This window comes from Trypanosoma rangeli (assembly GCF_003719475.1).
Source record: "Trypanosoma rangeli strain AM80 chromosome Unknown Tra_15.4_contig_00077, whole genome shotgun sequence".
NCBI lineage: Eukaryota > Euglenozoa > Kinetoplastea > Trypanosomatida > Trypanosomatidae > Trypanosoma > Trypanosoma rangeli.
In genome coordinates this window covers 37229-61169 of record NW_021705822.1, presented here as the reverse complement: position 1 = coordinate 61169, position 23941 = coordinate 37229, and the positions used below count along the sequence as shown (strand labels likewise).

General features: G+C 56.5%; 9 protein-coding genes across 9 annotated transcripts, besides 14 other annotated features; all 9 read left to right on the top strand.

Annotated features, from left to right (window-relative positions):
- On the top strand, positions 1 to 360 carry TraAM80_03112 (uncharacterized protein; the record flags this gene model as incomplete). Its single annotated transcript, XM_029380091.1, has 1 exon — positions 1 to 360. A coding segment is annotated over one exon (360 nt), but the record flags the coding sequence as incomplete, so codon positions are not given.
- A 180-nt stretch (positions 361 to 540) lies between these two features.
- On the top strand, positions 541 to 1518 carry TraAM80_03111 (putative microtubule-associated protein Gb4; the record flags this gene model as incomplete). Its single annotated transcript, XM_029380090.1, has 1 exon — positions 541 to 1518. One exon carries the CDS (start codon positions 541 to 543, stop codon positions 1516 to 1518), a length of 978 nt encoding a protein of 325 aa, XP_029240061.1.
- Positions 1519 to 3043: 1525 nt separating this feature from the next.
- Positions 3044 to 3418, top strand: TraAM80_03110 (uncharacterized protein; the record flags this gene model as incomplete). Its single annotated transcript, XM_029380089.1, has 1 exon — positions 3044 to 3418. The coding sequence occupies one exon, from the start codon at positions 3044 to 3046 to the stop codon at positions 3416 to 3418; it is 375 nt and encodes a 124-aa protein (XP_029240060.1).
- A 195-nt stretch (positions 3419 to 3613) lies between these two features.
- Positions 3614 to 3632: a microsatellite.
- A 182-nt stretch (positions 3633 to 3814) lies between these two features.
- Positions 3815 to 3893: a microsatellite.
- A 54-nt stretch (positions 3894 to 3947) lies between these two features.
- On the top strand, positions 3948 to 6536 carry TraAM80_03109 (uncharacterized protein; the record flags this gene model as incomplete). Its single annotated transcript, XM_029380088.1, has 1 exon — positions 3948 to 6536. One exon carries the CDS (start codon positions 3948 to 3950, stop codon positions 6534 to 6536), a length of 2589 nt encoding a protein of 862 aa, XP_029240059.1.
- Positions 6537 to 6667: 131 nt separating this feature from the next.
- TraAM80_03108 (uncharacterized protein) lies at positions 6668 to 11722 on the top strand (the record flags this gene model as incomplete). The annotated part of the gene is made up of 1 exon (XM_029380087.1): positions 6668 to 11722. The coding sequence occupies one exon, from the start codon at positions 6668 to 6670 to the stop codon at positions 11720 to 11722; it is 5055 nt and encodes a 1684-aa protein (XP_029240058.1).
- Positions 11723 to 12061: 339 nt separating this feature from the next.
- Positions 12062 to 12101: a microsatellite.
- Positions 12102 to 12214: 113 nt separating this feature from the next.
- TraAM80_03107 (O-6 methyl-guanine alkyl transferase) lies at positions 12215 to 12979 on the top strand (the record flags this gene model as incomplete). The annotated part of the gene is made up of 1 exon (XM_029380086.1): positions 12215 to 12979. The coding sequence occupies one exon, from the start codon at positions 12215 to 12217 to the stop codon at positions 12977 to 12979; it is 765 nt and encodes a 254-aa protein (XP_029240057.1).
- Positions 12980 to 13301: 322 nt separating this feature from the next.
- Positions 13302 to 13331: a sequence feature (G-rich).
- Positions 13332 to 13421: 90 nt separating this feature from the next.
- Positions 13422 to 13482: a sequence feature (GA-rich).
- A 32-nt stretch (positions 13483 to 13514) lies between these two features.
- Positions 13515 to 14540, top strand: TraAM80_03106 (uncharacterized protein; the record flags this gene model as incomplete). Its single annotated transcript, XM_029380085.1, has 1 exon — positions 13515 to 14540. One exon carries the CDS (start codon positions 13515 to 13517, stop codon positions 14538 to 14540), a length of 1026 nt encoding a protein of 341 aa, XP_029240056.1.
- A 467-nt stretch (positions 14541 to 15007) lies between these two features.
- Positions 15008 to 15031: a microsatellite.
- Positions 15032 to 15219: 188 nt separating this feature from the next.
- Positions 15220 to 15284: a microsatellite.
- A 237-nt stretch (positions 15285 to 15521) lies between these two features.
- TraAM80_03105 (microtubule-associated protein, RP/EB family) lies at positions 15522 to 16994 on the top strand (the record flags this gene model as incomplete). The annotated part of the gene is made up of 1 exon (XM_029380084.1): positions 15522 to 16994. The coding sequence occupies one exon, from the start codon at positions 15522 to 15524 to the stop codon at positions 16992 to 16994; it is 1473 nt and encodes a 490-aa protein (XP_029240055.1).
- Positions 16995 to 17039: 45 nt separating this feature from the next.
- Positions 17040 to 17075: a sequence feature (A-rich).
- A 146-nt stretch (positions 17076 to 17221) lies between these two features.
- Positions 17222 to 17250: a microsatellite.
- Positions 17251 to 17629: 379 nt separating this feature from the next.
- Positions 17630 to 17666: a sequence feature (GA-rich).
- A 502-nt stretch (positions 17667 to 18168) lies between these two features.
- TraAM80_03104 (uncharacterized protein) lies at positions 18169 to 22347 on the top strand (the record flags this gene model as incomplete). Its single annotated transcript, XM_029380083.1, has 1 exon — positions 18169 to 22347. The coding sequence occupies one exon, from the start codon at positions 18169 to 18171 to the stop codon at positions 22345 to 22347; it is 4179 nt and encodes a 1392-aa protein (XP_029240054.1).
- A 5-nt stretch (positions 22348 to 22352) lies between these two features.
- Positions 22353 to 22392: a microsatellite.
- A 575-nt stretch (positions 22393 to 22967) lies between these two features.
- Positions 22968 to 22994: a microsatellite.
- A 318-nt stretch (positions 22995 to 23312) lies between these two features.
- Positions 23313 to 23342: a microsatellite.
- A 435-nt stretch (positions 23343 to 23777) lies between these two features.
- Positions 23778 to 23811: a microsatellite.
- Between the last annotated feature and the right edge of the window lie 130 nt (positions 23812 to 23941).

The following is a 23941-nucleotide window of genomic DNA, read 5'->3' as shown; positions in this document are numbered from 1 at the left end:
GGTGTCCGCTGCGGGATCCTGAGATGCGTGAGATCTGTTGCGTGCGAGCACAGCAGAAGAAGCCGGCCGTGGCAGATCAGTTCCCCGTCGGCGCCGACACTGTGCGAGATGTGCGAATGTGTTGTTCTTCTCCTTCTCTTTCTTTGTTGGGCGGGCAGCAGGCAGGTGTGGCACGAGTTTGTGTTCCACGGGGCAATCCGAGGTGCCCGTGCGCTGTGCTGTGCCGTGGTGGTGCCTTCTGGTAGTCCCGGAGATGATGCTGTGGTGTACTGCGTCTCCGCCCCCGTGCGTTACCCCTTCTGTGTGATGATCTCGCTAACTGAGTGTACCTTTTTCGATGCGCGTTGCGCGGTGAAATGAGCTCTGGCGGTTGGCCCTTCCCGGGGCCTCTCTGACAGCTTCCTGCCCCACGTCTGCAGCGGGCACCCTATCTTTGATCAGAGTGTTTTTTTTTATTTATTTGCTATGTAGTAGAAGGATTGCGTGGATTGAAGGTCGAGAGTAGTTTTATTATTATTATTGGTGTGGTGTCACTGTTTCATGTGGGATATGTTTGGTTCGACGTCAATGCCTGTGGGGCCGTCGGATTCACAGTTAGGCGGCCTTAAGCAGTCCTTTTTGCGTGATTACAGGATGTCAACGGTGGCCAGTAAACATGGCTTTGTTGCTAACGCGGAAACACTGTCTCCATACCCGGATGGAGTTTGCGTGCGTGTCGCCCGCCGCTGCCGCCCCAATCCAACGCTGTTGGGGACGACAACTTCTGCGGCGTATCAGGCACGCGCCAAATCGCACTTCTCGTCGCAGGGGATGGGTTTTTCTAGCGGGTACCAGCAGCAGCGGCCGCTGCGGTACGGTGGTAGAGGCCCTGTGGCGGGGCATCTGGCACCTGGCAGGGCCCGCGGCGGGGAGAATGACCCTGGGTACTGGTCCGTGGTGTACATTTCGGGGACGGGTGAGGAGGTCGGGGCGATAAAGTTGCCGGATCTCTGCAGAAGGGGATCCCTCACGTTTGAGAGGGCGGTGGGCGCCATTGAGGAAGGTGCCGCTTTCTTGGGGCTCAGGGTTTCGTACATCACGTATTTTGACAAGGACTTTGGTGCGTACACCCTGCTGACGCACCGGACTGTTCTGAAGTGCATCGGCCTCTTCCGCGTCGTGGTGGCGTCCATCTCAGAGGTTGCGGACAAAAGCCCGACGGCGAAGGTGGGGGGCGAGGCAACGAAAGACGGCGTGCTAGCATTGCACAACGAGGTGGAGAAACCTACGGTGGATGCGTTCTCGAAGCAAATGACGGGCCTCTTTGAAACATTCAATGCGCCTTCACTCACATCAAAGGGCGCGAATAAAGCGGGTGTGTCTGTGCCAGAGGAATGGATGGCTGAACCAGGGCTTCTTTTTTTGGCGGAAGCCACAGAACGTGAGGTGATAGCTGCCGACGAGGCAAGCTGGCGGTTAATTATACAGGCAAGAGAGAATACACGGATCACATTTTGGCCGAGAGGTTCTCTATGGTAGTTGACGACCAAGATGTCTCGCCTCGTTAAATGATGATAGCCGACAGGTGATTGAATGAGGAGGAGGTGAGTGAACGCAGCTGAAGCCCGCATTGCTCAGTGTTATCTCGCTTTGTCCTCCCCCGCGGTTCATTTTGTTTGTTTTTGTGTTGTATCTGTGGTAGTGGTGGCAGTAGTGGGGTACGTTTCTTTGTGAAGGGCGTTCCATTGTCTGTAGGAGGTGGTTGCCAGGCCATATTTTTGAAGGTCCTGGCTTTTTTACGTGAATCTCGCCGTGAAGAAATAATGTTGTGTGAGATGCGTGTTCTCTGCAATGCAGCAGGACGCACTCCGGGGCAGGAAAAGTCTTCTGCGGCAGTGGTGAGGGGCGGAGATGTAGATTACAGCTGGGCGGCGGAGATTGACAGTATGAAATTTATTTGTTTGTTTTTCTTTTACGTTGAATGTACAATCAGCCTTTCCCAACCTTAACACTAAATCTGTGCGGTTGTATTGAGGGGGATGAGGGGGAGGAGGGGGGCTCGTGTGGTTTCTCGTGTCGCCGCCCCAGCAGCACGTGCGGACGGCGTCTACGCTGTAGCCATTTGGTAGCTGGATACGGCGTTCCCACGACTGTATGCGGTACCTCGCCATATTCGGCGAGGCTCTACAAACTACCGTCAGCACCGTGTGAAAGGTGTCGATTACGCACCGACGTGAAGTCCATGCGCCAATGCAAAGGAAACCGTTCTCGTTTAAAATAGGGGTGGGTGACGCGGGGGGAGGGGGTTTCACCAAGCAGCGGGCGTTTTCTGTTTTCTGCTTGTGTGGGGTTGCATGTAGCGTGCATGTGTGGCCGCGATTCGGTGGCCCCCTCTCTGTCAACACCCCGCGAGACTCATGTGACCATACTGGAGCCAGAGCCCGCATTAATATTAGCATTTTTTGTTTGGTTTTTGACCTTTCTGCATTTCTTCCTTTCCAATGTATGTGAATTACTTCTGTATGGTGGTGGGAAGCTACCCTTGATTTCCTTTTGCCTCATTCTGAGTGATGCGTCCGCTGCGAGCCCCAGAACGCGCAACGACGCCAACGACCAGGAATCCAGCGACGCAACCTACCTTTCTTCCCTCCCCCCCTTCTCTCCCTTTCTCTTGCGCACCCAGTTGTGAGCCGGTTTGCTCTGGACGTAGATGTGTGGCACCCCTACATTTTTTTTCCGTTGTTGGTGGCGTCAGGGGGTAGTCGAGAGAATCTTTCTCCAGTTAGTAAGAAACAAGCAAGCAAACTAAAAAAGTGGTCTCACCTACTTGCTGGTTTTGTGCCTTGCCGCACCCTGATGCGCTCGCTTCGCTCCGCTTTTTTCTTATTGCCTCTGGCTGTGTGGGTAGACGCGCCACCGTTTTTAGTTGAAGAGAGGCGGCGTTTGCGCGCAAAGAGGGTTAGTAGAAGTTCGTTGAAAATGCCTCCGAAGGGGGGCCACGGGCAACGTGGTGTCACCGCCTTTGGCCTGGCCGCGGAGGAGGAGGAGGAGGAGGGAGGGGGGGATGGGGTTGCCGGCGCATTTGCAGAAGCTGCAGAAGCGCCGTGAGGACCTTGAGAGTTGCCTGGAGGCGCTGGACCTGCGGGTGTACGATTTGGAGACGGCGTACCTGCGGCAGTACGTGGAGCTGGGCGGCTGCCTATTTGATGGCTTTGGCCTGGAGCGCCAGCAGCAGTGGGGTGGTGTCACTGCCGCTGCGGCGGCGGGCAGCAAGGCGGCAGCCTACCGTGCGCGGCTGCACTCGTTTTCGCCGAGTGATCGCGTGTTTACGGCCTCGTCGGTGGGGGCGCTTGCCGTGGTAGAGCGCCTCAAGACGCTTGAGGCAACTGGGGAGCGGGGGCGGGGCGGACGACGCAAACGCCAACGTACAGAGGGCTGATCCGCCGGTGCATCCACGTGTGCCAGCATGCATGTGTGTCTGCGTATGCGTGTGACTCCACTGCTTCCTTGACCGCCTCCCCCGCTAAACCTCGCCGCCGTGTGAGGCGACTTCGTCATGTTTGTCCTCCAAATACTTTTGCCCTTTTCGTGTTCGCTCGTCCCTTTCATGTTTCTGCGCTTGATCTTTAAGGAGGTGTGCGTGTGTGTGTGTGGAGACGCGTGCATTTTGGTCTGTCGCGTGTTTTTGCCTTTTCTTTTGTGTCTGCTTCTCTCTTTTTTGGGGGCTGCTATCGTTGCTGTAGGCTCTGACGAGACGTTAACACTTTCATTTGCGCCGCGTCCAGTCGTTGGTGATACTGTTTGCACACACGCACGCAGGCGGGCAAGCACAACCAATAAAAGAAAAGAAAAAAAGGAGTGGTATAAAAGACAAAAAAAGAAAAAGGAAGACAAGGGAAGGGAAATATAAGTAAGTAGTAAAAGGAGGCTTAGCGTCTCTGACTGAGCGTGTGTGTGAGAGAGAGTCGATGACGTCTCAGCTTGCTTCACAGCTGCAGAAGCTGCAGCAGCGGCCTGTGGGTGAGAAGCGGCTGTCACAGTCGTTTTTGTTTGACGCCGGCGAGGCTCGCAGCTTCTCGCGGGAGCAGATTCACGAACTCGCCGTTCACGGTCTGCAAACGCTTGTCGCAATCGACAACCGGCTCCACCCCTTCATTGAGGAACTGTTCCACCCCTACAAGACCCGCGTGGAACGTAAGCTGCTGAGCGCGGAGGAAAACCGCGCCGTAAACGCAGCCCTTGAGCAGTTCCTTACACTGCTCAGTCCGCACCTCTTCCTAACAGCGGCACACCAGGTTTTCGAGTACCTCGTGCGCGTCCACGAGGTACACGTGTACAACGTCGAGGCCGTGCTTCGAACGTTCCTGCCGTACCATGACCACAGCCTATTTGCCCGCGCTGTGATGCTGCTGGACCTGCGTGACACTGGCTTCGCCTTCCTTGAGAACAACCAGCAACACGGCGCCCCCCTCTTGCGGGAACACCTTGTTCTGGCCTGCGCAGAGAGTCGGAAGGCGTTGCGGATGGTCTGCCTTACGCTTGCCACTTCTGTTCGCATGAAGGTGCACAACAGCGCAGCAAACGCCCTCTTCGCAGGTGTGGCAGTGCGATTGGCTTCACACCCCGACGCAGAGGCCTTGTGGCGTGTCTTGTTGCCTTTCATCGTCGAATTCCTGAGCGGTGTGGTGACGGGAGGCGAAAGGGGTGACGCACAGCAGGAGTTGCGGCTGCAGGAGGATGCACGGGGCGGCAGTGTCGTGTTGCCGCTTCCGAGTCGCGAGGTCGTATGCAGTGCTCTCGTCGTCCTGGCTGCGTGGAGTAGTGAGGTGCAGCTGTCCATGGCAACGCTGACAACCGTGATGAAGCCGATTGTCCGATCTTTACTAAGAGCGGCAGAGGATATGGCGGCGGCTTCAGCTTCGTCGTCAGCTGTCGTCGCTGCCACTGTGCCCGTGAGCGACCTGTTGGCCATTCTTGACCTCCTCTTCTACACACAACGGAACGCTGTGGCACAGGTTACTTTCGCCCCGCAGATTCACTTACTGTTGACATTTCCATGGAAGCAGTGGGCACCGTGGATTGCCGCCGCCGCCGAGGACGCTGCCAACGCTGGTGGCGGAATTTATGACTCGCTTATTGCTGTCTTGCTTCACCAGTGCCTGCAACGGCTTCGGGTTGCCCATTCCGTCGAGTCTGTCGCACCGGATGTGCTGCATTTTGTGCAGTGTGCTGTGGAGGATCTCCCACTCACGGATGCGTTGGTGGCGGATGTGATTCAGGCGCTGATGGCGTGCCAGCTGCCGCAGTCCACATCGGGCGGCTGCCGTGACAAGGACCTGGCAAATAAGGAGGCAGAGGAAGACGAAACGGCTGTCCTCCGCCACGACGTCGACGCCGAGGCGGGCTCACTGGTCACTGTGTGGATGAGGGCTTTGGAGCGTCGTTTCTCCCACGTCTTTGACGCCACCTTGTCGAGACTGCTGAACGACATCACGACGCAGACCGCAACTGCCGCATTTCTTGCACAACACCTCAGCGGCACCCGCTATGAGTTGTTGGAGGTGCAGGGGGCTTCTGGCGCAACCGAACGACTTCCGCTCTTTTCCTGCTTGCTGCATCCCCTGCCGGAAGTACGTCTCCTGGCGGCGAGGGCGATGACCCACATGACGACGCAGCAGCTTCTCACCTCCTCCTCGGCTCCCGGTGGCGGCGCGGGAAACTCGTTGCTGGAGCTTCTGGAACACGTGGTGTGCTACGAGCAATCCCCCACGGTGGCTGAACAGTTTTTGCACACGGCTGCGGCGGCGATGGAAAAGCTACTGGCGTTGTTGACGAACCCAGAGGCGTCGACGGCGACAGCGCGCGACGGCGGGTCTCTCTCGTCGCTGGAGCACGGCATCATCCTCTCACACCTGCGGAACATTATTCGCGCGCTCTGGGGGATGACTGCACAGCATGATGTTGCTGTACAAAAAAGTTTCCTCGTCGTTGCGCTACAGCCTCTGTTACGGTTTCTGGACATCCGCCCCTTGAAGATGTCTTCAGGGAAACGGAGTCATCGTACGCCGAAAGGTTGCGCAGGCACCAGCATCTTTTCAGACTCTGTGCGGGGGTTGACGCTTTACTATGTGGTGCTGCAGTATGTGGACGCGGGACATCAGGAGTCGACGGGAGACCGCAATGAGAAGGGGACTGCAGATGCAGCGCGTTTGAAGCATGAGTTGATTGCAGAGCTGGAGGCGTGGTTGACGGCGGTCATACTGGATATGAACAGAACACCTGCCTTTTTTACCGTCACAAGAGACGGTGCCGCCTCAACTGTCGAGAAGAACGAGGCGGCACAGGATAGTAGCGACGACGACGACGACACGGGGATGATAACGCGGGGGGAGCCAGGAAGACGAGGAAGCAGACAAAAGAGTCCACGCACGCGGGCGCCAATCCCACCACTGCGAATGTGGGAGTCAGCAACGGTGGATATCTTTCAGTGTTTGAGTGTGTTCCACTGTTGGAGCTGCTGCGGGAGGAGGCTGAGATGCGTCTGCCGGCGGTGTTAGCTCAGCTACGCGGCAAGGCGGAGGGGGAGGGGGAACTGCACGTTTCGCGGGAGTCGAGGTCAGCGGTGGTGGAGTGCTGTTTGGCGTGTGCGTCGCAGTTAGCAACGTCCGAGGCAGCGGAGGTGGAGGCTATGCTTGGGACACTGCTGAGGTTTTTTCTTGGCGAGGACACGACGGCCACGGGCGCCGGTACGAACTCGGATGTTGGTTACTTGGTGAGGCTGCAGGAGGCGCAGCGTGCGGGGCTGCGGCGGGTGAACGAGAAGGTGGGTCGCGGCGCAAAGAACAGTCTCGTGGCCCCGTACCTGCCGAAGGATGAGCTGACGGAGGCGATGGGGGCGGCGGTGCGCTGCAGCGTCGAGGTGCGCCTCCGAAGTGACAGCTGCACGAGTTGTGACGTGGTGGTACTTGAGCGTATGGCGCACCTCCTCGGCCACTTGAGTACGCCGTTACCGGCTGTGGCCATGAGCCCCAGCCGTCTTCCACCAGCTTATTTACGTCTCCTGAAACCGGCTGATGCCGCGTACGAAGAGGAACGCTTCCCTGTGGACTGGTTTGGCCTTGTCTACACGGCAGTGTTTCGCACATGCAGCTGCCCTTTAGTGGCAGGGACGCAGCAGTTTTTGCTTTCAGCTTTGTCCCTCACGTTGATTTGTCCCCTGGCAGCCCCCACAAGCCGTAGGGAGTCTCTGCTACGGGAGGTTCAGAATATCGTCCTCGCCGCAGCGCGAGAAAAGCGTGGGGCCCACAGTGATGCTGCTGCCTCTACCACTGGCGCACAGCTTGCGGTGCAGTCGGCGTTGCAGGTAGAACACGTCTCTGCCACGACGCTCAGCGCCATCATTGAGTCTATGGCTCGGGAGGAATCCCGCGGCCATTTTACGCGTGGTGCCGCTGAACTGCTGTGCCGCATGATGGCCGGGACGTGTACCGGGCAACAAGAGGAACCGGTGGTGCCGTTTGCTCTCTCCTGTCGCGCCATGGAATACTTTTTTCCTACTCGCAGCAAATCCGTCACCCGCGGTGACGCTGCGGACAGTAGTATTGCTATGCACATCCTTTTGCCGGCTCTGCAATCCATCCTGGCGAAAGGTGGCAGCAGCAGCAGCCACACCAATAAAAGGAAGAACAACAGCAACACGACTGCATATGACGCTGGTGGCGCGTCTTCCGCGGTGACCTCCGCGGCTGCGGATTTCTTGCAGGCTGCATGTCTGCGCGGAGAAATTGGGATGCCGTCGGACGGTTGCGACGATGCCTTTTTGCAGCTTTGTCTGTCGCTAATCCAACATCCGTTCCTTCGTGTTGTTGGCGGGCGGGTCCGTCCTGTGTATCGTTACGCCCTTACCGCCTTTGCCAACGCGCTGAGCCGCGGGCTTGAGGGACATCAGTCGAGTGCTGTACTCTTTATCCCGCAAGGAGGGAAAGGCAGATCTGCGTCGACGTCGAAGGCGTCTTTAACTGGCGGGAATGCTGCAGCCAACAGCGAGAAGTATTTGCACCACGTCGCAACGGCAGTTTCTGACGCCTTATTGAGCGACACCGCCTCGCTGAACCGCCTCGGTGGGGACGCGACACTTCTCCTCTCCGGCACGCTTGGCGGCTATCACCGCCTCTTCCTACCGTGGGTCTCGCGGCTCCTCCAGCAGCCCTCGCCGGATCTGTCTGTTGTGGTGGAGGTGATGGAGGCACTTGCGGCACCGGCGACAGAGATGGCGGGTGCATGGGAGCCACCGTCGTGGTGTGCGTTGCACAGCCCCTTGTCCTTTGCAGATGCGCAGCGTCTATTGGAGTTGTGCGGTAAAGTCTGTGACACCTCTCAGGGCGAGGCGGAGAGGCGGTGGTGTCCGCGAGAGAAGCATGCTCTTCTGGCACTGCGGCTGCTTTGCAGCATTATAACTGTTTCCCCTTCAGTTCGCTTTGACAACGATGACGGCGACGACGTTTCCCCGTCGCTGTTTGCGCTCATTGATGGCTTGCTGGAGGCCTTCCCTCTGAGCGGTTTGCTCTCGCTCCTGGCAGAGGCAGACGTCGTGGATCAGCCTCAGTTCCGCCACTGGGCGTTTCTTTACATTCGCCGTCTGGTGGACCTTTGCGTGTCCTCACCGCAGGCGTTGAATGAGGGGCAGCCGCACGGTGCCGCCCGCATGAGTAGAACCCTTGTCAAGCAGTGCGTTACGCTGATGGCCATCCTGCTCGTCCCTGAAGGCGGGGAGGCGGAGGAGGCGACGGCGACGGCGTTGTCCCGCCATCGCGTTGACACCATCGCCGAGCTGCTGCGCATTGTCTCGCCTCTGTTTGTGCCGGCCCCGACGCCTGGGGCAGGGACGGCGGGGTCGCGCGTCGCTGGACGCACTGCGCTGCACATCCCCGTGGTGGCGCTTCTCATCCGCCTGGAGGCAGTCGACTTTGCCTCTGCCCACCACCACTACGAGAGTGCGACTGAAGTTTGCAGCAGTTTGCTTATGAGCCTCGACGTGCACACGCAGCTCAGCTGCCTCACACAAATGATGCATCTTCTTATTGACCCACACCGGCAGCTTTCCGTTGCGGCGACGCCGCAACTCGTGGAGGAGGCGGAAGAGGACGCTGTCGTCAAACTGTTCCGCAAGCTGGTGAAACCGAACCAAGTCGTCAACAGGCAGGAGACAATTTTGAATCTCATCAACATCACCGTGAAGTCTGGGGCCTTTCTGGGCGGCTTCCTCGAACTGCAGCACCACCAACACACCTCACGCCGTTTGCATGCGAAGCCGGACAACAGCAACAACGACGATGAACCAGAGGCGGAGGAGCAGGAAGTTGAGGCAGGGACGCGTACCAACGATGAGTGTATGGGGATGTTAGTTGCTGCCCTGGAGCTCTTTGCGCACTACGCGGAGCTTAACGCCGCCACCGCGAATGATGCGGCGACGCCCGTGTCGGTGAAGAAACAGGAGAAGATGTATGAAGAGTTGCATATGTACGGGGAAAACAAGGCCTTTACAATGTTGTTGGAGCTTCTTGCCGGTAACACGCTGGCGTGTGTCCTTGCAGGCATCAATGAGCCCACCTTTGTGGCGTGCCTTAAGCGACTGCTGACTGACCCACGTACAGCGCTGCGGCAGAAGGGGCTGGAGGTGTTGTTGGACCGCCTGCATCACGCCTTGCCAACGGTGGAGAACACACTTAGTGAGGCAGAACTGGAGGAGCACCGGAAACGGTTGCGTGACCCGAAGCGTAAACTTACCTTGATGGATCTTGTCCGCGTGAAGGCCCGTCCACTAGCAACAAAGCGATCGTTTGCGCTTTTTTCACACCTTTCGTCACTGATGCACGCTTCTGTGCAGTGTGCCACAACACAGTCCACTGAAGTAGATCTCGTGCAGCTGCTTCCCCCCACTGTGGGTTGCATGGAGGAGCTCGTGCGCATTATCGGTAGTGGTGGAAGCCTGCAGGCAGAGAAGACGCTGCTGAATGTGCACCGCGCGAACCGTGTGACGGAGGCCGTACTGTCGAAGCTGTTTGGAAACAAGGCCCGTGTGCAGCAGGTGCATCGCTGGGTGGAGGACATTCTCACCGCATTGCCGCTTCTTCTTTCCCACACTGGAGCTGCTGAGGGTTCCGCTGAGATAAGCGTAACAGCCGGCGGAGGGGCATTGGCTGTCTCGAGGGATGAGAATGCGCTGCTTGCCGCCGCCGGACTCTTGACGGCGCTTGGCACGGTGTGTCAGGTGATGGGCACCGCCTTTACCACGCCGCACAGCAACGCTATTCTTCAGGCGGTGGTAGAGGCGTCCGTGTTTGCCATGGCGCAGCTCGCCCCGGTTGTTTCCCGCGGTGAACCGGGGTCCCTTCTACGCCAGGCATCGCTTGGATGCTTGCTGCGCGTCTTTCCGTCGTGCTGGCTTATGTGTCAGCCATATCTTCCGCGCATCATGTTTGCGGCGACGCACCTGCACAACGTCGATGACGCGGAGACGAATTACCGTAGCGAGGAAATACTGGCAATGCTGGAGGCGGTGCTGGAGCCACACCTGTTTATCGAGGCCTGCACCGAGTGCCTGCGTGGCGTGGCATGGGGCACAGAGGAGGTCTCACGGAGGAGACCCCTGCGGGTGCGTGTTGACTCTCACTCTTTTGCCTTGTTGTACACCAGTGTGCGGCGGCGTGTGGAGGGCCTCAAGCGTGAGGAGCTCATGCACCTCAGCGTGCTTGTCGAGGGAGCGACGACCAAGGACAATTTTTGGCTAGCTTCCCTTCACGCACTGGCCGCTGCGCCAGCCCTGCCGTCACGGGACATTGTGCAGCCCGTTCTGGAGGCCTACCTCGTGTTCTTTCTCAAGTTTAAGGCAAAACAGTGCGTGCGGTACCTCTCAACCGTGGCGGAGTGGGCCTTTGGCGGTGCCGCGGAAGCTTTCCTTAGGCGTATGGAGCAACAGCAGCGGGGTGACGGTGCGATGGAGGCTGACGAGACGCATGCGCGGGATGACGCAGCGTTGGTGCCCCGCATGACTGCTCACGGCTGGGTACTCTTTTACGCGCTCTGCAACCACCTACTGGAGAAGCTGGGGTCCATCATGGACTTTGGCTTCCCTGTGCTGCTACCGTACGTTGTTGGGACTCTTACAGGGTACTGCTCCGCCACGAAACATGCCATGAGGCACGCGGCAGGTCTCATTGCACTGACACTAGAAGGTGCGCTCGACAGCGTTCGTCGCATGGCGCTGGCGCAGACGGCTGGACCCGACCACGACCACAGCGTGCCCATCGACAACTACCTGGAGACACCGGAGGTGTTTGCCTCCGTCATGCCGGCGGTGGTGCGGCAGTTGTCAAACCTGTCGTACCTGGCGGACGCCACGCACGACTACGCGTTTCGCGCGGAACACCACGTGATCCCGGCCGTGCGGGCCCTCTTTCAGTCCCTCACCTCGTCCAAGCTGCAGAGTCGGACTCAGAACGAGTTGCTAAAGGCGCTGCGCCACCCGAGCCGCCACGTGCGGCGCCTGACGCTGCTGTGCTTTGACGGCATCTACGCTGACGGCGGGGGCGAGTTGGCAGCGCGGCTGATGGCGGAGATGTTGCCCGCTGTTGTGGAGCTCACGGAGGACCGTGACGATGCGGTGGTGGAGCAGGCAAGAACACTGTGCAACAACCTCTCGGCGATCACGGGACAAGACGTGCTGTACGCCATGAGCGCGTAGCGGCCGCACACGTGTGAGTGCGCTGACGCGCACGGGCTGGTGAGTCGCGTGACATTAGCAGACATGATGAGGCTGAGGTCCCTCCCAGCGCGACACGCAGCGACGGAAGGAAGTGAAAATAAAAGAAGAGCAATAATAGTAAACAACGAAACAAACCACAATAACAAATAATAATAAAAAACGAGAGGTAAGGGGGGTGGGGGAAGGGAGGAAGTGATGTATAATCATTTCTGCCTCTTTGTTCCCCTCCCCCTCCCCTCCTCCCTTCCGTCGACAATTAGGAGGCGTTGCACGCACGGATAAAGGTAACCGATTAATCAAGTACCCCTGTCTCCTAACGCTGCTGCTGCTGCTGCTGGCGGCTGTTGTTGTTATTGCTTTCTTCTTCTTGCGTTCTTCCAATATCTCTGTTCTTGCTCTCGCCCAGATGTCATGTGACTCTCTTCCCCCACTCGCCTGCCTTCGCGGTTGGTAGAAGACCTTTATCGGTAGATGTCTGCGCAGCAGACACGCTCCAACCGTGCGCCTACTCCGGTGGAAGTCGCCTCGCCCTTGTGTGTGTACCGTTACACAACCCCGACCCCGACGGGTGACATTGTTGTGCTTGTTGATGCTGACGGTGCAGTGCGGCTCTGCAACTGGACGGACTGCGAGAAAGACGCGGTACTTCGACTGCGGCGGGCCTACCAGCCGCGGGAGGTTGTGATTGCGGATGCTGCAGTGACGGCACAAGAGGATGACGGCGATAGTGTGACAGGTGATGTCCGTGCGCATGCGATGCGGCAGATGCGGCGGTACTTCAGTTGCCCCCCGCTCCGCAAGGGCGACCTCGGCGAATCGGGCGACATGGAGGACTCCGTGTCTGGTCGCCAGCAAAAACTGCACGCACTGTTGGGCAGCGTGTCTGTGCGGTGCCCCCCGTCAAAGCCATTTATGCAGGCCGCATGGGCAGCACTTCGTGAGGTGCGACCGGGTGAGACCACGACGTACGGCGCACTTGCAAGGAGATGCCAGCGGCCAAACGCCAGCCGAGCTGTGGGGCGGGCGATGCGTGAAAATCACGTGTGCCTTTTTTTGCCCTGCCACCGCGTCGTTGGGGCGTCGTGGGCGCTGACTGGGTTTGGCCCTGGGCTCTGGCGTAAAGCGTGGCTGCTGAGGCACGAGCAGGCCGCAATTCCGGTGTGGCAGACGCAGCACGTGGAGTCTGGTGTGCAAGCGAGTTTCTTTAAGCGTGAAAGGGAAGTAGAAGGCAAATAAAATGAAAGACAACTGCCTACTTTTGGTTTATTTTTTCACTACCCTGTTTTTTGTTTTGTTTTGCCGCTTGCCTGCATGGCGGTACGGCTTGTAGAACGCTCGCCCGCGTTGCCATTTCTCTTGTGCCCGTTACGATGGGCAGTCAGCCCAACCGGCCAACAGTAAAAGTACATATTTTTGCCTTCGGGGTGAATGCCTCTTGCTTCTCCCTGCTCCATTTCTGGCGGCAAGGTCATCTTTAGAGTTGCTGCACGGGGAGCGAAAACGAGAGAGGAGGGAATTGGAAAGGGACGCCTCTTTTTGAGCAGCACCGTGACCGCCGCCTTCCCTTCCCTTCATTTCTTTTCCTCTTTGCTTTCATCGGAGCAGTGACGTTTGTTTGTTTGCCTTTTTGCTTCTTGTCCTCAGGCGCACAAGAGGCGACGTTGCCTGGGCGATGGATTTCTCTCTTCACTTCTTCTTTTGTCTCTCCCTCTTTTTTTTTTTCCCCGGCTTCTGCTGCTGCCCTCGTTGCATTCTGTAGTATTACTAGCGGATGGGCGGCAGTGACGAGGCGGCCGCTGTGTCCTGCTCCCCGTTGCCCCCTGCGAAGCGGCGACGCGGTGACCGGGTTGTCTCGCTGCAGTGCCCGTACTGCCCTCGCGTCGTGACCGGCGACCCAAGCAGGAGCATCCGCACCAACTACAACCGCCACCTCCTCACGCACACGAAGGAGCGGCCGTACCAGTGCGAGTTCTGCCTCGCGCAGTTCACAACGAGCACCAATAGACGCCGGCACGTGCTGCGGCTTCACCCGGAGTTGCTTGCGACATGGTCTACCGCATCCGCTGCGGCATCCTCTCTGCCGGAGAGACATGTGGAGGGGGGTGACGAGAATGCCAAGGCGGATGCTGATGCCGCCGCCGCAGTTGAGGCGGGAGCCGCGTCGGAAGCAGTGGGCTTTGCCTGCCGCTTCTGCGGCACGGAGTTTACGTGCAAGGGGTCACGAACATTGCACGAGCGTCGTTGTCCTGTAAGGCCGCATCCACCGCGGGTATTTGCCACGACTTCGTCCCTGACAACTTCGGGATCTAATTTAGCAGCCCCTGCCACAGAGCAGACGGGCGAGCTGGCCGACACAATCTTCCTCTGCCCCAACTGCGAACAGGAGCTATCCAGCCGACAGCAAGTTAAACGCCACTTGCGGTGCTACTGCCCCTTTCGTGACGACGCGTTTGCATCCTACAGTGACAACGGCGACGGGCAGGAGGGGGTCCAGCTTGGACGGCGATCAAGAACCAAACGTAGCCGTCGCATACTTATGAAACGCGGCGCCAGCTCCGCGGAGCATTCGAGTGGACGACCGCGACACGACGAGGTGAATGCAGTCACCTTGGCGGGGGCGCCTCCAAGTACGCTCCGAGCAGTGGAAGCGGTGCCGTCAGTCACCCATGGACACTTGCAGACTGTCACGACAGTCATTTGCCCATACGATGGCTGCTTGTCCACCTTCGCCTCTCGCACACGGTGGCTGGCGCACGTCGCACGCCGTCACCCACGTGAACTCGTGCAGGAAATGTGACAGGCAGCTGCCTCTGCGATGAAACATCCTCTTTTCCCCGTCTTCTTCCCCTTCCCCGACTTAGTTCTGAGGACCTCTTACTGTAACTCTGTTCTTTTGCCGGTGTGCGCCTTCCGTTCACACGGGCGCGAGGAATACGAGAGGTTTGGTGGAGGCGTTGTCCGCGTAGGAATATGGTGAGAGGGAGGGGAGAGGAGCAACAAATAACAATGACTGCACGAAGGAGATGATGAACATCACGGGAATGAATTTCCTGGTAACTGTCACGTCCTACTCTTTACTCGCTTTTTTAAAACTACGCTGTACACTGTTCATTGAGATCTCTCCTTCTTCTTGCGTTATTGTTGTTGTTAGTTTTTTGTATTTTTGTCTGCCTGTGCTCTTCAATGTCTTGCGGGGAGGCCCATTCCGCGTGTATTGGTTGACACGTCATTATCTTCACCTGTGGGCACGCCTGCATAGCGGAGGTGGTGTGTGTGTGTGCATGTGTGCAGGCAGATTCCTTCCACTCGTTCTCCCGGTTTGTGCATATTTTTTTGTTTCTCTCCGGGTTGTTCCCTGCACGTTTTTCTTTTTTTCTTGTAGTTTTGTGTGTAGCACCGTCACCAACCACTACGCCCACGACCACAGCAGAAGCGGTATAAGCAGCGAAGTAGATTAGCGCCGTGCGTCTACCCCCGAGACAGTGTGAGATAGATAGATCGATCGATAGAGAGAAAGAGAGAGAAATAGAGAGAGAGAGAGGCGGTAGCGGCAACCTACAAACTCGCCAAGAAGGGCATACGCGCAAACGAATCGCACCGGGACGACATAGACTGCCCCCATAGTTAGGGAAGGGCGGTGCCGCTCAGCTCTGGCGCCACCCCCGCTCTTTGGCTCTCTGCTTCCGTGCATTTCCTGCAGCGTCTCACCGGCGCCATTCTCTTTCTCTCCCCCTTCTCCCCGCCGTGAGACTTGTAAACGAGGCGCAGCACATTCGCCATGGACCGCCCCCGCGCCCCTCCCTCGCTGCAGGTTGTAGCGTCGAAAGCCTCCCGTACGGAACTCCTGGCGTGGCTGAACGAGTTGCTCCACAAAAATGCCGTCGCCGGGGGCCATCCGCCGCCCCAACTTCACAAAGTGGAGCATTGCAGCAACGGTGTGCCATATGTGCTGCTGCTTCCCTTCCTGCTCCCAACAGCGTACCCGCCGCTCACAGCAAAGGCCAAGACAAATGCCAAGCATGAGTTTGATGCTGTGGTTAATCTTAAGCTTCTCGTGGACGCCTTGCATAAGAACGGTATCCCCCGCCCGGATGTCCTGAACAAGGAAATGGATAAAGTTATCAAGGGAGCTTACCAGGCGAACCTGCAGCTGCTGCAATGGTTTCGCGGCCTGTACGACGCGCTTTCACCAAGTCATGCTGAACAGACGCAAAATACTCTACTGGGGGGACCGGCGGAGCTTGAAGCTGCTCCACCACCACCGCCTCCTGGTTGCGAAGGCTCGCAGGTCGAGCTTGAGACAACAATGGGATCGATAACAGCGACAACGGCAACGGTGTCGGGGAGAGTTCGTTTGGGCCGTCTAGTGGAACCCGCCGCGTTCTATTCTGCACATAAAAAAGAGGCAGTGACCGAGTCAGCTCCTGCTACATCAAAGGTGAATTCTTCTTTTAATGAGCCAGGAAATGCTATAGCTCCACGTCCCCTCACCGCAGAGGGGAGGCAGGCGGCGCTGAAGAGATGTCAGGTCTCTCAGGGTCGCAGCTGCTCCAACGCACGGGGGGCATTGGCGCGAGAGCGCCCTTCAAGCACCGTGCGCACTTCCTCACGCGGCGGCGGCGTTGGAGCACCTGTGGGACGGCTCTCGTCATCATTGATGCGAAGTAGTAACACCACGAAGCGTACTGAGGGTGGAAGAGACCCGGAACTGGAGGCTAGCGACAAGGCAAGTTGCGCAGAGAGCGCCACTGCCCGCCCCAATTCTGCAGGTTGCATACGGCAGATTGCAGCACCACTTACTGCCACCAGCTCTCACGCCGCCGCCGCCGCACGTGCGCCGCTTAGGAGATCTGGCGTCTGTCTTGTTGTGGACTCTGGCAGCCCAGGCCTCAACGGAGTTTCCAGCAACCCAATAAAGGTGCAAAAACGGGCTGCGAGCTCACGCAGTGGGGCTGACTCACCCACTACTAGTGCCTTGCAAAGTGGGCCCACTGGGTTGTTTCAATCATCTCAATCAGGGACGCCACCACACTCTTTTCGCCGCCCGGGATTGGTGAGTGAAGGGAGGTGCGACAACGGCTTCTCACTATCAGCGGCGCTTACAGCAGTGAAGAACGAACGCCAGTTTTACTACGACAAGCTGCGTCAAATTGAGAACCTCGTCGGGCCATTGGTGGAGCAGAATGAGGCCTTACCGGAGGCGAAGAATTTGGCCCGATCCGTCTTGGAGATCTTGTACGCCGTGGCGTAAAGCAAAAACTAAAACCGAGGGACACTAACCTCAATGAGGTGATGGTTTCTTTCTGTTTTTTTTTTCTTTCGTTTTTGTTTTGAAATTATGGTTGCGTTGGTGAGGGGCGGCTGCGGCTTCTCCCCCGCACGACGGCTCCCACATGGCGGGGAATTTCTCAGGAAAGGACAAAGTGAACACAAAGAGATGTGGCGGCGAGGCAACAGTAAACTGTTTGGAATACTCCGTGTTTTTGAGTTGTTATTTTGTTGTTGTTTTCTTTCGCCCTGCTTTTTGCCTCGTGTGATCGTGCGTGTGTTTGTTCCATCTCTCTTCTCTGGCACGCCTGGGCAGGGGCCAGCGCCAACCGGGAATACGGCGGGAGGAGGATGGGGAAACAGAAACACACCGAACGCAAATCAAAAAAAAAAAGAGAAAACGAAGAATAAGGGAATGAAAACACCTCGACAGAAGATGAAAAGAAAAAAAACGTCCAATGATGAGCGCCGTGTATGTGTGTGGGTGCATGACATCTTTTCTTTTTTTGGCCCCGCCTCCTCCACCTGCTTGTGACCGCCACCGCCGCAATCACTTCGTTCATTCCTTTCTTCCGGTGAAGGTACCTCGCACGTGCACCTCCACGACTTCGTATTCCCCCTCTTCCCCTCTTTCGCTCTCCTCTCCCCTCCTCTCTGTGCTGCAGAGAAGAGAGTGCCCAATAAAAGACAAAATAAAAATTAAAAAATACGATTGCGACGAGTCTGCTGTTATTGCCGGTGGTGTTTGGCTTTTGTTGCAGTTGTTGTGACAGTTTTGCTTGTGCGTTTTCTCCGTCGCAGCGTCTTCTCACTGTGAGGGGTTGCGTTGTCGGGCTCAGTAGTGGAGCAGCACGTGAGGGGTGGGTAAGAGGAGGAAGGAATGACTGGCGGAAGGGAAAATAAAAATGCGTTGAGTGTGGGCTGAGGGACGTGTATACGGCCGCCTCGCAGTGCAGGAGGGGAAGTGAGTTGGGGCAGGCGGGTGAAACATGGGCGGTGCGCGAAGGGGGATGTTCGCCCATGACTGGATTGAACGCACTCGTCACTCATTTCGTTTCTTTACAACGTGTGTGTGTGGGACGGTCTGGTGTTTCTTCACCTTTTTTTTTGTTATTATCGATTTTTGGTTTGTTTGTCTTTTCTCTTGAAGAGTTCACATGCGGGCCAACGTGTATGGGGGGGAGATGACATCCATGCCTTTGGCTTCTCACGCAGTGGAATGTGACTCGGCCAGCCGCATGAACACCGTCAACTGTCGTCGTGCGGTGGCGGGATACGGTGGAAGCAGTAAACCCAGGAATGACGTAGCGTGCAACAACGGGAGGCAGTCATACGGCGCCGCTCCAGCGCCGCAGGAGAATGACAGGACTCAACACAGCCACCTGCCCCACACTGCCGAGAAGGTAATGCAAGTGGGACGGTCACAAGCCTCTAACGAGCCGGTTGCACCACCGCCGCTTCCATTACCGGCAAACAGTGGCACAGTACCTGCAGCTGGGCCCGCAGCATCTCGCAGTGAGGGTGCACAACGGGGATGTGTAAATAACATTAACTGCTATGAATCTCCGACGACTTGGCGCGCCCCCAGAGTAATACAGGCAGACTCTGGAATAGGCAAACAACAGGTGCCGGAAACGAGGAATACGAGGAATATCACGAACGGGGCTCTGCAGCCAGACCCTAATTCGTACGGCCATAATGTGCCGGGAGCGAACATGTCTCCGCACGGTTATGGCCCCAGTCCGTTTGTTTCTCTTCCATACTCCCAAAATGGACGTGTGGGCTATCCACCGCCGCAATCGTGGTCGTCTGCGCCGTTGCATTATCCTGCTCCTATGCCGTATGCCTCGGTGGCGACGGCTGCTGCTGCTGCTGCGGCTGCGGCTGCTGCCGCGTACCACAATTATGGTCATCATCAACAACAACAACATCATCAACAACATCAACAACATCAACATCAATATCACCGCCAGCAGTACTACCATCCTCAGTGTCAACGTGTTTACGGCCAGCACAATGACCTTTTCCATGGGCTGCACTACGTGCATCAACATCAGCAAAATGGGGGGATGGGGTCCTCGTTTGCCCCGGTATTGGACTCCGCAGCGTCGCGTACGGATAAGAATGAGGCTCCAATCACAGAGGTGCTGAAGCCAGAGTGTCACACGGGCACGGTGCCGCCGGTGGAGGAGGAGGCAAGTAGTCTGCCAGGTGATTTTGTGGCCGAGGGAGTTCCCTCAAGTGATGATAGTGGGCACCGTAGCCAGATATTTCTTCTTAATGAGGAACCACCGCTTTCCGAGTCGGATAGCATATCCAGTAGAAGATTTGGGGTAGACTACGCCGGGGGACATGCACAGGTGACCACTGCGCAGCATAGTGATGGTAGTGGTAGCAGTAGCGTCAAGAGCAGCTGGGGGCAGGGTCCCGGTGGCATCGAGGCGCTCATATTTAGCCCCGCTGATGGCATTTTGTGCTCCACTTCCTTTGGTCCCCGCGTTCCTGTGGCGCCGACGCACGTCACGGGGGAGAAGCGGGGTACCCAGCTGCCTTCGTATGAGGACACTATGGCTAGTGATAGGCTAGACAATCATCATTTCTCCCCAATCAAAACAGGTCGTGTGACGGTAAGGGCTGTGGAGCCCCCAGAAGATTCTCCGGGTTTAAGTGCAGGTGCTCACAAAAGGGAAGTTGTCTCAATGTTTTCTGCGGGGAATCTACAAGAGCAATCGGATTACGAGGACGAACGAAAAATCCTTGAGTGTACGCGAGGAGTACTGGGCAACGGACGACCGGGCAGTTTGGCGGAGGGGCCTCCCCGCGTAGAGGCTCCCGAGGTGAACCACGGTTCTCCCTCATGTACATTGTTGGAGGCACCGCGGTCTCACCAACATCATTATTTCCGTCAGCATAATGTTCATCACCATCTTCAGCATCTTCATCATCTGCAACATCAGCAGCAGCAGCAACAGCTGCATCAGAATCCTATGCACTTGCTCTCATGTCCGCTGTCCGCAAGAGCTCTCAAAACTCCGTGCACTTCTCCGGTGCACCGGAAGCAACGATCTTTCAATGCCATGATGACGTCTTGCCCCACATCGCTGTGCGCGTCGGCAACCCAGGAATCTGGAGCCAGCCGGATGGACAACAACGTCCACACTCCTTTGGCGAGTGGGACATCCATAACTTTCGACTCCGGTTGTGGTGTTAATGGAAATCCGCACTTGGGCGGAGAGCCTGCTTCCATGCGGCAGCAAGCACTGTCTATAAACGATAATGTTCTGACCTCACATGGTTCTAAGGGAGAAGGACCTAATGAACATGGGTCTGCTGCTGGTGCTATTCTGAAGGGGACTTTAGCAAAGCCGTCAAGCTTCCGTACGGCTCCTCTTGGAGCAGCCTTGTATGAACATTGTGGAGCACAGGAGGACCTGTTTGAGGAGCGAGCTTCAGAAGTGTCGTTTGATGTGTCTTCATACGGAAACATTGTTTCCTTCCTCAACGCCGTCTCCCCAGTGGTGGCAGCAGACAAAGAAATGGAATGGGTTGTCCCGCTCTCAGGGGATATGGCGGCTGCGCCTGGTCGAGAAGAATTGGGCGGTGATGCACCGCTACCAACATATAGGGAGCCTTCCATTCCGCTTCTGCGTATATGGAAGGCGCTGGACCTTCCCTTTGCTTGCACGATTCCTTTTGCTGAGCCTGTTTCTTTGGCGCCAATGCGGCCCCCGGAAGAGCATGTGGTGTACACGCCATTTCTTAGTGGATTTCGACTTCGCTTTCGTGAGGCATCTCCGACGTACGCGAAGCTTAAGTCGTTACGGCAAAACGCGGACGTTGCCCTATCAATTGCTTTTTCCTCAGGCCCAATACACCGAACTCACATGCCATCGTCCTCTCCTGACGCTGGAACTGTGGGCAAACCCGAGGTGGGTGGTGAGGAAGGGAGCTTGAATTTTTCTCCGTCTGCTGCGGCACCGACTTCTTCCACAATGCGTGGAGCCACGCAAGATAGCAGTGAGGAGGCGTCATACGATGCAGAAGTTGGATTTGTCACGTGGGGTGCAACGGAGCGACCCGATCAGCGTAGTCTCCTCCTTGAGCAGGTGCATGAACTGGCCGCATCCAATGATCGATATTCCGTCCTTCTTAGCGCAACGACTACGGAGCTTGATAACCAGTCATGGTTTGCTGTTCTTTGGCAGCCGGTGTATGATCAAAGCCATACGGCTAAACATAGCTGTGGGAGTTTTATCGTTTACTATGCGTTGCGACCGCCACGCCATATGGAATGGAACCAAACTGCAAGTCGGGTGGCGAGGATGAACAGTGATTGGATGTCTCCCGTCTTCCGTTGTGATCGTCAGGGAGTTCACTGGGACATGTGGGTTTCAAATGATTCTATTTCATTGCCATCGTCGTTATCGCCCTCAACTTGTGAGGGAAGCAGCGACCTCATGGTGAGGCAACAGGGCGTGTCTTCTGTTGATAAGATCTCTACAACAGCGACTGATAGCAACGGTGAGATGCATGCCGTCATGGAGGCCTCAAGCGCTAGTGTGGGAAGCCATGATGTAAAGTTCGGATACTCTGGACGTGTCTCTACAGAAGTTTTTGCGAATGACGTTACACGAGGCTCACAGCATGTCTTTCTTGCACCTCATTCAGAGAAGGCGGTGACAGGCAATTCCACGGTACGCATTCCTATTATAGGTCTCATTCCTGGTCGCTGTCGCGCCGATGTCTGGTATGTGCCTTGCTCGGGCATGGACGCACAGGATCCCAACACTGGACGGAGTAAAAGCAGTAACGGTGCCACATCTCGTCGTCGCTATCGCGCCCCGCTATTCCTCCTTACCGCGGCTTTACAACTTATGTCATGGAATGCACTGGAGGGAGTGTGGAGACAGAGCATGCGAAAAAAAGATCTAGGGGCTGCCGACAGCGGCGTTCTGGCCGCTGCCTCGAATGCAGCAGAGCCTCCAGTGTCTTGTCTACGCGGAAACACCACTACTACTACGACCACCGCCGCTGCAGCTTCAATGGCACCGCGGTCTTTCTTAGCGAAACCACACAAGTCAAAATCCGGTAAGAAGCTTCTGGTTGAGGGGGCACATGGCTACCGATACTATCGTGAAAGCGTTAATGCTGATGCTGTGGCGACTCCTACGGCGCTTTCGGGGCTGCAGGAAGGTACCGACAGCAATTGTTCCACGGTGTCCTCCCCAACTACTGCAGGCACTGAACTTAGCGCAATCGTTGAAGGTCTGCCAGACTTTTACCAATGGGTGCAGTTTGATGGTCCTTTGCTGGGTTACGTGGAACGCTACTCTTGAACAGCAGGAACGGTAAGGACGGCAGGGAAGGAAGGAAAAAAGAAGAGCAACAAACGTCGATGAAGTTACGACGGGTGTGTATTTCCTGCCGAGCAGGGAATACGTGTGTATGGAAACAGGAAGAGAAAACTAGGAAGAACGAGAGAGAGAGAGAGAAGGAAACAACAGAGCAGGTTGTGATGAAGAGGTCTTTAAACAAGAATCAACAACTTGGTGGGCGATGTACGGCGTGTCTACGGGTGCATGCGTACATAATACATATCCTTCTGTGGTTGCAGTTCTCCACGGGGAACAAGGCGAGGGCGACAGCAGTGGAGGCGTGTCCCCCACCGCATGGGCCGCTGAAACGAGGTGACGTCTCCTTCAAAACGAACGGAAATTACTGCCCCGTTTGAAATTAAGTTGGTGTGTGTACTGGAGGTGGTCGTTGCTTCCTCTTTTTGTTTTGTTTTGTTGTGTATGTCTGTGTGTGCGCCTGCCCGAAGTGCCTTCTTCACCGCCTTGTTTATCTTTGCACGCCACGCCTGTGTGGTGGAGGAGGCTTCGCGGGCGGCTCATGCAGGACGGTGCAAAGGCGCAAGTGGAAAAAAAAAGGGAAAACAAAGATGAAGTAAAACAGCGTGGTAGTTGGTGGTGGTGGTGGTGGTTGGGGAAACAGGAAAAAAAAAAGAAGGAAAACGCAGAAAAGGGACGTACACACAGAGTTAAGAAGGGACTGTGCACGTATGCGGCTACGCATGTTTTTTACGTATTTCCTTTGCCCCTCTCCCTCAGCGGCTTCAGCTTCATCACACGGCGGCGTTCTTCATGGTGATTTCCTCGTTTTGTTTGCTTGTTTGTTTACCTCCTTCTTTTTGTCTTCTCTCGTTACATCTTCTTCAGCTGTTCTCACTGTGGTGTGTGTTCCTTCCGTGACATTGGGGGTGGGCGGTAGGGCACACGCTCGCGTAAGCGCTGCCGGAGGTACGCAGACAAGCACACACACACATACACACGTAAATAAATCTGTCTCTCACCATGCATGTGTCTTTTTTTTTTTTATGCGGAGCCGCCACCTTATCCCTCCTTTTTTTCTCTTTTCTTCGCCTTCTACTTTTTTCGGCAGTTGCTGCGCACCTTCCGACTGTGTGGGTGGTCATACTGCCTGCCGTTTCATCTTTTCTTCTTTTTCTTGGTGATGTATGCAACGGCAACGGGGGTTCCACCGTGTTTGCCGTGCATCTTCCCGTAGGGTTCCCTCTACTTTTTTGCTGGCCTTCTACAGAACCGGCGTCGTCGTACGTTCCTTCATCTCTTGTGTTTGCGCGTGTGTATGTTTCTGTGTCTCCTTGCGTTTCATCCCGTTTTGTTTCTCCTCTTCTTTGGCCTTGCTGGGTTGGTGTGACGGCGAGGAATCGGGCGGCGGGCGCACGGGCATTCGCGGAAGCAGTAACAAAAACAACAACAACAACAATACAACAAGAAGATGAAAACAGCGGCCATGGGATACAGTGCAAAGTCTGCGTGTGTGTGGACGATTGTCGCGCCAACGTTTTTGAAAGCAACGCCAGCAAACAAACGCATGCAACGGGGCGTTTTCTGCACGAGCGCTTAG